The sequence below is a fragment of the Aethalodelphis obliquidens genome, unplaced genomic scaffold (genome assembly GCF_003676395.1).
Source record: "Aethalodelphis obliquidens isolate GAN/ISIS:26980383/991018 unplaced genomic scaffold, ASM367639v1 scaffold9, whole genome shotgun sequence".
NCBI classification, from domain to species: domain Eukaryota; kingdom Metazoa; phylum Chordata; class Mammalia; order Artiodactyla; family Delphinidae; genus Aethalodelphis; species Aethalodelphis obliquidens.
This window is the reverse complement of record NW_020837953.1, coordinates 16,016,921-16,027,626: the sequence shown is the minus strand read 5'-3', so window position 1 is coordinate 16,027,626 and position 10,706 is coordinate 16,016,921. Positions and strand designations below refer to the sequence as shown.

At 55.9% G+C, this 10,706-nt stretch overlaps 1 protein-coding gene across 1 annotated transcript; it reads right to left on the bottom strand.

Moving 5' to 3' along the window:
- Positions 1–1,761: 1,761 nt before the first annotated feature.
- HECTD3 (HECT domain E3 ubiquitin protein ligase 3) lies at positions 1,762–10,283 on the bottom strand. Its single transcript, XM_027108733.1, has 21 exons — positions 9,882–10,283; positions 9,566–9,726; positions 9,233–9,325; positions 9,018–9,153; positions 8,618–8,733; positions 8,420–8,533; positions 8,193–8,275; positions 7,585–7,750; positions 7,276–7,357; positions 6,458–6,640; positions 6,253–6,305; positions 6,008–6,072; positions 5,746–5,849; positions 5,358–5,477; positions 5,157–5,246; positions 3,947–4,153; positions 3,573–3,702; positions 3,415–3,489; positions 3,206–3,287; positions 2,991–3,062; positions 1,762–2,814 (listed from the first exon to the last, which is right to left on the bottom strand). Exons 1-21 carry the CDS (start codon positions 10,248–10,250, stop codon positions 2,730–2,732), a joined length of 2,586 nt encoding a protein of 861 aa, XP_026964534.1. The 5' UTR covers positions 10,251–10,283; the 3' UTR covers positions 1,762–2,729.
- Positions 10,284–10,706: the final 423 nt, after the last annotated feature.

Below are 10,706 nucleotides of genomic sequence, written 5' to 3'. Positions count from 1 at the left end.
TGTGGGCTCAGTAGTTGTGGTTCGCAGGCTCTAGAGCACAGGCTCAGTAGTTGTGGCGCATGGGCTTAGTTGCTCCGTGGCATGTGGGATCTTCCTGGACCAGGGCTCAAACCCATGTCCCTTGCATTGGCAGGTGGATTCTTAACCACTGCTCCACCAGGGAAGTACCTGCATGAGGATGTTTATTATAACATTTGTAATTTTCAATACGAAAATTTGTAAACAACCTTAATGTCCATCTGTAGAGGGTTTTAAATGAATAAAAGTTATGAAATTCCTTACAATGTAATACAATGCAGCCAATAAAAATAATGGTTAAAATGAGTATCCGCCTTGTTCCAGGGACCATTATTTCCTGCTTGGATTCCTCCTTGCCTCCAGTTTCTCTCCCTGTCAACTCATTCTTTACGCAGCTGCCAAAGGCAAATCTAATCATGTCACTCCCTTGCTTAACCCTCTCATGGCTGCTCAATGCAAAACCCTCAAAAAGCCTCCAAGGCTGGAGTCTTATTTCTTTCTTCCCTTCACACTCCAGTTAACATGCTTCTCAGCTGGCCTTTGTACCGTTATTCTCCCTAAGGATTTAGCATTTCTCTGAGCCACTTTGGTTAGAATCATCCTGTTCTGTCTTTTAATGAAACCTTTCATTTCTCCTTTGGAGCGCTTACGTAAATGTTATTAAATGTTGTTTATGCCATTATCTGTTTAATATATGTCTTTTCTATTAAAGGTTAAATCCCAAGAGGGCCAAATTATCTGTTTAGCCACCGTTTTATCCATTGCACCTAGTGTGGTGCCTGACACAGCTGTTCCATGCAGTCACTGAATGAATGAATGAATGAATGAAGAGCAAGCTACAAAATAAAAGAGGGACCAAAGACTCGTGTGGCCGGTACCAGACAGAAACGGACTATCTCCTGCAGGCGCGTGCTGGCCACGCCCTTCCCTGAAGAGGAGAGAAGGGGGAAGGCGCGCCCACCGGGCGGGACAACTCGGCGGGAGCTTGGCGGGAAAGCCCAGCTGCGGGGGAGTCGCGGCCTCTGGGGCTCTTGCGCCTCCAGCTCCCTGAGCGGAAAGGGGCTGCCGGAGGAGGGGGCACGTCTCCTGTGGACCACCCAAGGCGCAGGGGTCGGGGAGCCGTAAGGCGAGTGCTGACGGCGAGGCTCATCTGGAGAGTCAGACTCCGAATTACGGGGAGGCAGTCTTCGGGATGCGCACAGCCCCAGGGGAGGCGCTCAAAGCCATGGCCGAGTTTTCCACCAGGGCAGTGTCAGGGCGCGCCCTAGAGGACGGCATGGAGAAGCGATGGGAGCGCGCGACTTCTCGGGGGTACTCTACACGCACGGATGCTCTTCTAGACTGCACCTTAGCTGTGTGGTACCTGGAGGCAGGGTGGGGGGGTGGGTGGCAGTGCCGCTGCCTCCTCTTATGTCACATCCTGATCCGGGTGTCTCTCAGCCATTGCAAGGCTCTGTCCTCTAGGAGGTCAGATTCTTCTGCCCACCTGGTTACTGAAGGTGGTGGACTCCCATCCTCTGAATCACCACACCCATCCCGGAAGATGCCTGTCCAGCTTTCTTTCCCCCTTCTGGGCAGAGGACGCCTTATTTCCCTGCTTAGCTCCAGATTTCATCTCTGCCATTGAGAAGCCCCACCACTCCCACGTTGACACACATCTCCTTTGCTCCCAGCAGGACCCTGAAGTCCTGGAACGGTCTTCTTTAACATCCCTCGGGAGCCCAATAAACGCACTCTGAAGGAATGAATTCATCCATTTATTCAACTTTCCCACGTACGAGAGCATCTTTGATGGAGTGTCGTGGAGGCCCTTAAGGGAGGGAGGGCTGGGGCAGGGACGTGCATAAAGCCTAGGTGGAGGTTTAAAGTCTAGGCTTTATTTTAGAGTTGAGTAAAGAGGAGCTATTGAAGATTTCAGAGAGGACATAACTGGCCTTAGCCTGTGCAAAGTCTTGGGGGTAAGACAGCAGACAGGGAGTCAGGCTGGAGGTGATGCAGAAGTTATGAATCCGGGGTGGCAGTGGTAGTATAGATTTAATGTTGAATACATGTATGTTTAATGTTGAATACATGAATGTTGGATACATGTATGTTTAATGTTGACTCTTGGATACATGTATGTTCTGAGCCAGGGATGGTGGTGGCACTTTGTCAGTTGAGACTTAGTTGGAGAAAGAAAGTCAGAACTCACACCTTGGGGTTGGAGGGAGAGGAGGAAAAGACCAATATGTGAGGGAGAGGGTGTTCAGCAGTTTCTTCATTCTTGGTTCAGGTGACCAAGGAGGATGGCCATCATTCCCTATCCATCCCTGGAGCCTTGTTCAGGGAGGAGCCTCCATCCTCCCCTCTCCCCCTGAGTTTTTAGCTTTGAGTCCAGGCCGAAACCAGAGAAGAACAAGGAGAGAAAAAAATGAGCTGGAACCTGAAGCGAAGTCCACGGGGTGGGGAGCTAGAAGGCCCCCTTCAAGTAGCTCAGGCCTGGCAGCTTGTGCTGGGCTTGTGGAAGATTCCTCTCACAGATGCGAAATAATGCTGGGAGCAACCCGAGCACATGTAGGGCTTGAGGGTCTGCGGGGCTGGGCCACCAGTGTCAACCCACTGCTCCACTCCAACCGCACCCAAGGGCGGAGTGCGCTGGCTTCCTGGGCGAGGCCGAGTGGGACCTGTGCAGGAGCTGTCCTGCCGGCCCGCGGCTGCCCCCTGGCGCCGACTCACTCCTCCCAAGGGCTCATGTCGGTGTCGATGGCCACACAGTTGTACGCAGCGTAGCGGAGCTTCTCCTCACACACCTTGGCACTGCAGGGGGCAGGGAGCTGATCAGCGCCAGGCGTAGAGGTCCCTCCTTCACAACCAGGGGCTTTGTGGCTCCAATTTTTGCACCCAGTACCTGAAGCCCTCCTCCACCCTAGGATGCCACCCTTCCCCCGCCCCCCCCGCCCCCCACTCCCCAGGCTGGAACCTAGGAAACCCACCTGGCATAGTGCGGTAGGAAGAGGGTGCTGGAGCAGGTGGAAGACTCAGGCAGCGCATCTGTGGTCTCATAGCTGGGGGCGTGGAGGGACCAAAGATCAGAAACAATTGCAGGGGCACAGGGCAGGGGTCTGACACGTGAATATGTTTGTGGGGCAGGGCAGAAGGCCAGCCACAGCCTCTTTCGACTGGACCTCCCCTCCCCATCCTCACTCACCCCAGCTTGTCCGGGTAGATGTAGATCCGAGCTGGCAGACGGCTGCGGCCTGTGACAAAGCGCAGGAAGCGGCTCCGGTCCTCTAGATGGAGGAGAAGGAAATCAGTGCCCGTGTGCTGATGGTGGAAGAAGTTCTTCAGCTTCCGCCCTGTCTCTGTATCCCAGGAGTGGAGTCCGAACCCAGACATTACTCTGCCCTTTCCACTGACCGTTGGTGAAGTTGTTCAGTGCCTCCCAGAAATACTGCACCCGTGTGTCAGATGGCTCGAAGTCCTCAAACCGGGCTGGTGGGGACAAAACCAGATGGAATTAATTCTTAGGTCCTTAAGCCCCACCCCGGGACTGCGCTGCCCTGCCCCACACTCACTGAGCTTGCGCAGAGCATCCACAGTGACCTCTGGGTCCCCGCACACCTTCTTCTCCAACTCTTGCCACGTTAGCAAGTCCAGCACAGCCTGTGGCACCACCTTCAGCAGACCTGCTTGCATGGCTGACACCTGTGGAGGAGGGAAAGGGCCTAGCTGGGGAAGAGGGCACAACTCCCAGCTCAGTGTGTGGTGGGGACCCTTGGCCTCCACTCATGGAGACAATGTGTCTCTGTACTTCACTGATCAGCAGGGATGTGGGGCAGAGGGATGGTGGGGGCCGGAATTCTTGGGACTGGGTTCTGGTGGCCTATCAGGCTGGGCTCTGGCTATAACGAGCCCAAAGCTCTCTGTTCCACTGGCCTCTCGGTAGTACCTGCTCCTTGCTCTCCTCTAGCCGTGCCTTCTGCACCAGTTGGATGAAACGGGAACGGTCCTCAAATCCCACCACGATGCCCGTACCCCCAGGGATCAGCTCCACCACCTGCTGGTCACTCAGCACAGTGGTGAACGTTAGCTCCTTTCCAAATTTGAACTCAAATGTCTCCTTGTCCATTCCTTCCATCACTTCCAGGAGCTTTACCTGGGGGTTAAGGAGAGGCAGGAAGGTCATCTTTTCATTGTAGAGACAGTCCTTGTTTTTCCTCAAGAAGCTCACAGGGAAGCAGGAGAGGCAGCCAGGCAAGGCAGTCCTCACGCAGGCAATGAGGGCAGTGAGGGGGTTAGTACAAGGGCTGTGAAAGCATCAAGACGATGCCTAACCGGGCTTGGAGATCAGGAAGGTGTCCTGGAGGAAGTGGCAGCTAAGCTGAGACCCAAATGATGGCTGGGAATTGGCTGGGCCACCAGGAAGTCAGGAGAGAGAACATCTTGGAAAAAGGTGGAAAGAGCAAAAGGCCTTAGGAATCTGGCTGGCTGGAGCCTGATCATGAACCAGGTGTCCAGAGATACAGGGGTCATGTAAGGCCTTTCCAGACTCTGCATTTTATCCTAAGCCCAGAGTGGATTTACTGAAGGGTTTAAACAGGGAGAGTGAAATGAATTACTCTGGATGCTGGAGATCAGATGGGTAAGAATGGAGACAGGGACACTGACAACTTTTGCAGTCAGTGGTTGGGTCAGAAATGAAAGTGGCTGAACCAGAGAGAAAGTAGTGAGATGGAAGAAGTGGACAGATGCCAGAGGCAGATGTGACAGAATGTGGGAGGTGAGCGAGAAGGAGGAGTGCAGAAGGACCCTGAAAGGGCTTGGCATGGGGAGGGGTGGGTGGTGGTGCCACTGTGAGACAGGGAGCCCTAGAGGGCAGTAGACTGGGGAGAGGATGAAGAGTGTGTTGATCCCGAGGTGCCTTGTTGGGACAGATGTCCAGCAGGTAAATGCATATATAGCCCCAGGCTTAGGAGAGAGGTTGGGGCTAGAGGTAAGGAAGTAGGGGTCACCAGAATAGTGACAGTAGTTGAAGCTACTGGAGTACATGGGATTGGAGAGGGAGCATGTATGTGGTAAGAGAAGGTTCAGGACAGCCCTGGGGAGCAGCAACCTTGGGGGCTGGGCAGAGGAAACACTGGTTCTAGGCCCTAACTCACCAGCACAGAGTCCACAGCTGGGAAATCCTTGCTCCAGCTCACCTCCTCACCAGAGAGCTGTTTCCACACGAAACCAGGCAGAGCCAGGACCTGTGAGACAAATACTACTGTCTTCTCACCCTGAGCTGCCCAGGTTTGGCCGGCTCTTCTTCCTTCCAAGAGCCAGGATTAATCTGGTGGGGTGCAGAATAGGCTACTCACCAGGAACTCCTTACCCCGAAGGGCAGCCCCCATCAGCTGTCCGATCCACTCGTACTTGGCAAAGTCTCGGCAGGAGGGGTTGGGCACATACATATCCCGGGCCTCACCCGTGCCATTGCCCTGTCCCCGAGACAGAGCTGTCAGCATGGCATGGGATGGACCCTACTTTGTTGCCCCAGATGACTCAGAGACTTCCCTGAACACCTTCCACTGGGGGCCCTGAATGATCCCTCTGAATATACAATGGCTCCTCCTTCCCTGCCTGTCCCGAGGCTGCCCCAGGCAACTCAGTCTCTCCTCTGCCCCCTCTCTAGCTTAGCCCGGTACCTGGGAGGTTCACAGAGACAGAAGAGCAGAAACTATTTGGGAGACAGGGATGGGAGATTACCTGGTTGGCCGTTCGGACAAAGAAGGGCAGAGGCACAGGGGTGTCCGCTGAGCTAGGGCACAGTTCTTCTGACATGTCTGCCAGGCTATCCCGGAAGCCACCTCCTGAAATGACAGATAGATGCCCTCAGTGGGGCACACAAGAGCCTCAGCCCCCATAATGGGGTAATAAGCAAGTCCCCTATCTGGTTAGCTGGTGATCTCAGAAGCCTCTACCACTCGAAGTAGGGCTGGACCCTTGTTATCGTCCCTCAGGGCCTCACCTTGGTCAATGATGCCTTCTGCAATGAATTTACACTCCCACCACTGGTCATAGCGCATGGGCCACCTGTAAGTAGGAGTGGGTCTCTGTCACCACACTGGGCCAAGGCTCAGAATGATGCACCTGCCCACAGTCCACCCAGGAGTAGAGGCTACAGAGGGGTCATGGTGAGAGGACCAGAGGCAGTGCGTGAGTATACACGTGTACATGTATACCCTGAGCAGGTCCCTCGCCCCCATGCCATACCTGTAGTCCAGGGGCTTTTCATACTTGTCAGAGGGCTTGAGGCCTTCATAAACCTGGGGGCAGGGGAAAGGGGAGGGAGTTGTGGGAAAGTCTGTGTCAAGACCTGGCCCCACTCTTGCCCAAAGACCTTGCTCAGGTCCCTGTTGGCCCAGCCCCCTAGGCCCCTTACTGACCCTCCCTCAGTCTGACCCCAGGCAGTCCAAACCTGGGTGAAGACAGCGTTCTTGCAGGCAGGGTCCTTTAAGGGGCAGGCGCGGTGTTCCATGGCGAGGCGCCGGTTGATGTATAGGCGCGGCATGAAGCTGGGCTTGCTGCTCTCTGAGTCACGCAGGCACTGGGCCACCAGGCCTGGCCGCTGGCGTGACAGCAGCAGGAACTGCTTCACTTGCTGGGGAGGAGAGGTGGCCAGACCAGGACCAGCAGGCAGTCAGCCTCTGTCCAGGCCCTGGAACCTTTCTCTGTTCCTGGACCTAATCCCATGGTTCCAGTTCAAGCCTAGTCCATCCCTGGTCCTTGCCTCCAGTCTCTCCCTTAGTCCGGCCACCAGGGAGAGCTTTCTAAAACAAAAAATCCAACTTTGTCATTTCCTTACATAAAACCTTTCCAGTGGCTCCACTGACCAGGAACAAAGTCTGGCCCCAGGGCCGTCTGCTACCAGGGCCTGCTTCCTATCCACCTTCTCCCAGCCTCATCCCCATGTCATACTCACATCTACGGGCAGGCTTCTCTCATGTCATTTTGAGCTGCTGGTAACTCCCAGTGTCCACCTTTTATGCCACCTGCCCTGTCCATGCTGTTATCTCTCCTCCCCGAGCTCTGTATGTTTCACATGCTCTCTGGGGAACAGCACCCCAAACTCGAAATTTTCACTATTTGTGTCTGGCTTTCTTCCTATGTTCCCAGAGCCCAGCAAAAGCCCAGGCCTAGAGTAGGTCTAAGAACTCTCTGATGAATAGTGAACAACTGCCTGAGCAGAAAGGGGGTGCCCAATGCCAAGACCAGCACTGCATGTGTCAGGCTCACCTTAATCTCACTGAAGGTGCCCAGCGTGTGGTCCCAGGCAGGTACCAGGTGGTGCAGGACGCTGTCTAGGATCTTTATGAATCTGGGGTGGGTGGGTAAAGATAACTGCAGCTGAAGAGTTTGGTATGGATGTGAGACCCCCTCACTCCCCAACTCACAGGGACAGGGGAAGGCAAGGCCCAGGGACTGCTCTGCCTCTTGAAGTGGAACAGCTTACAGTATGAGACCTTGGGGGCCTCTTCCACACAGACATACAAGGCTCAGGACGGGGGACAAGGAAGGGCCTGACTGGCCCAGGGCCACAGCCACCTCTGCAGGAGAACAGCTCTGCGGTATAGCACTTCCGGATCAGTGCTTTCCAGGCGTGGATATCGCACCAGACTGGTGGGCTGGAACAGGTCTGCATTCAGCCCTAGTTCCCGCTGTCTAGATGACTTGATCTTGACCCCTCGAAGACGCACGTCAATCCCATCATCTGGAGGAAGGAGTTAGAGTGAGATCACTTACTGCGCCTGCTGCCTTTTTGGCCCTCAGACCTGAGGAAGACTCCTTAATGCTCAGCCTTTTGTTACCCCTAGCCCCTAGAAACTTGGGACCTTTGAGATCCCCTCCTATAACCTGATTCTGATTATTATATTCTTTGCTAGTTCCTGTGTCCACCACTACAGTTTGGCGATGCCTGAGGGTCCCAACTCCATTCCTCTTCCAGGTGAGCCCAAGCACTTCTATGGCTTTAAGGCAGCCCTCTTACCCAGCACCTTCCACCCGGCTTGGGCCCCAAAGCTTCAGATCCTAGTTAGTTCAGCTATCACCTTTACCTCAACTCCAAGCCCATTGCTTTCTCTCCACACTCACTGCCAGCTAAACCCCATCTACACACTGGGCTCCCTTTCCCTCCTTAGGGCCTTAAGCCCCACCTCGGCACTCGACGATGCGGATCTCGATGACTGGGAGGTGGACGGTCATGTCCTCCAGGACACAGACATCCCCGATCAGGGTCCTGAGAGGATGAACGTGAGGCACTTTGGAGACCCCTTGGCTTCAGGGATTGCTGGGGGTCTCGCTCGAACTTTTGCTTCCAACGTGGGCCAGATCCTACTACTTGGATCATGTCCCACCTCCCACCCCAGGCCAGTTCACTCACTCGTCAATGCTCACATCACTCAGCTTCTTCAGGTTGTCCCCTTCACCCCCATAGATCACCACCCGCTTAGGCATGAAGTTGTCATCTGTGGTATCCACCGTGAGTAGCAGCTTCCTGTGGGTTAAGAGTGTGCACATGGGTCTTTTACACTCACAGGCATGTGGCTCACCCACCCTGTCCTACTCAGAGCCCACTCACTTCACAATGGTGCCCTTTTTCATGGTAAGCCGTACCCAGTGCTGGCACTGGGACCCATCGCTCTCCCAGTAGGTGTCCGCATTGCTGTCTGTCAGGCAGGACACATTGAACTCCTCCTGGGGAGGGGCAGAGAGGTGGAATCAGTGTTTACCCCCACTCCCTGCACTGGGGGTGTGCTTTGGGCCAGGGAGCACGAGAGAAAGTACAGTGGAGCTGGGTTACAAGCACATCTGGTATGGGTGGAGGCGTCTAGGGGTTCCTACATGACTTCCAAGATGGAGGGTTGGACTGAGTATGGCCTGTGGGTATTCAGATTTGGCCCTGGCCTAGAGGTGAGAGTTCTGGATCTAGCAAGATGTGACTACATCTTGCTTGGGGCGGGAGGAGTCCCAGCACCCACCGTGTAGGAGGAAACGTCTATGCTCTCCACATACTGCTTCACGCTACCCAGGTTCTCATCCTCCTTGCCCAGGTGGTCGTACAAGAAGTGGATCAGGTCCTCGTCGCACTCGTAGGTCCACGTCGGGGGCACATAGCTAAGCAACCCCAAGTCCCTAATTAGGTCGGGCCCAGACCTGGAGCTCCTTCCTCCCCATCCCATCCCAGCTCACTCACAGTAGCCTTTGTACAGCTTCTGTGTATGCCTCGGCCGGCTGAGGCCTTGATCCCAGGCGATGCGAGTATGTCAGGTCCACCACCTGTTCCCATCTGTGCGCACAGAATAGGGGACGGGATGTGGAGACATCAGCGAGCAGCAGGAGACCCTGGCGCCTTCTCCAGAGCTCTAGCTCCTCTAAACTGCGCCTCCAGAAGCTCCACCCCAGCTCCCTTCAGGTCCCGCCCCTTTCTGCTGTAAACCCTGCCTCCGCTCCAGATCCCACCACCCGGACTTTGCTACACTAGGGCACAGCAGTATGACAGCAAGTCCTGCCCCTCCCAGTGCAGGACCTGAGCACCGGGCGGTAGTCCACTCCAAAGAGCTGCTGCTGCCGTTGGAGGTGGTCTGGAGTGTCGATGGGTACGAGCCGGGCCCCGCCTTCTGCCGGGCGGCACACCAGCAGCCAGCCTTCGTCCAGCCCGCAGTCGCCCAGGTGTTCCGCCAGCTGCTCCTGCCGGGACGCGACAGACAGGGACAGCCGTCAGGGAACTGCCGGCGGCAAGCCCAGCCCAGCCCAAGGCAAAGGGCACTGAACGCTATGTCAGCTCAATATGGGGGAGGGGAGGGGACCAGCCAAGGGCTTCCCTGGTCCCGGGTCTTTTGCACCTTGGTCAGCTTCACCCAGAGCCCGTGGCCGTTGCACAGCTCCTCGCCCGTGGTGCGCACGCAGGCGCCGCGCCGGAGCTCGATGCTGTCGCGGGCGGCGCGGAGGGGCCCGGAGCCGGTACAGGTGGCCGGGCCCGTGGCTCCCACACGCAGCCCCGGGCCCTCCGCCTCCCACACTGGCAACAGCACGCGCGACGGTCCCGCCGGGTCCTTGTAAAGCTTGTAGAGCACCTCGCGCGGCACGAAAGCTAGCGCCGCCGGCAACGGCCGTCCAGCGCGGAGGCTCTTCGCTGCCTCCGCCAGGAAGCGCACGCGGCCCAGCAGCTGCCGCGGGGACTCTAGCGCCGCGCCCGGGCCCGGGCCCGCCATAGCTTAGTGGCCCAGAGAAGCCCAGGGGCGATCCGGCCCCAGGAGCTTCTGCCGGGAAGGCTGACTAAGCTTCCCATCACCTTCAGCCCCGCCTTCGGCCAGCCTTCGCCGTAAGTTCTGGACTAAACGCCCCTCACGTTCCCGCCGTATTGTCCTGTGTACTCGAATACTTAATCCTGTTATCAGTTTCTGTGCCTCCCGCTCAGCCAACCAGACCCAAGTTCAGTAGTAGTTTCTACCTGATCAATCTACCCACTCCAAACCCCATTACATCTACCATTTAATCCCCACTGCTACTACCCCATTCAAGCCACCATCCATCCTATCTGGCCCGGAAAGTTGCAACAGCTATTTCTCAGATCCTCCGGCCTTCTGTTTTGCCTCCGTGCCCCCAATGAGTCACACTACAACCAGAAGAATCTTTAAAAATCTGTTAGATATCCTCTCAGGCTCCCC

Excerpts from the sequence above, each read along its gene's own strand:
- HECTD3 (XM_027108733.1), bottom strand. The coding sequence starts at position 10,250 with ATGGCGGGCCCGGGCCCGGGCGCGGCGCTAGAGTCCCCGCGGCAGCTG. Across the intron at positions 9,154-9,232 it reads GAAGCTGTACAAAGGCTACT|CTATGTGCCCCCGACGTGGA; the intron begins GTGAGTGAGCTG and ends GGGGTTGCTTAG. Across the intron at positions 3,490-3,572 it reads GGATGCTCTGCGCAAGCTCA|CCCGGTTTGAGGACTTCGAG; the intron begins GTGAGTGTGGGG and ends TGTCCCCACCAG.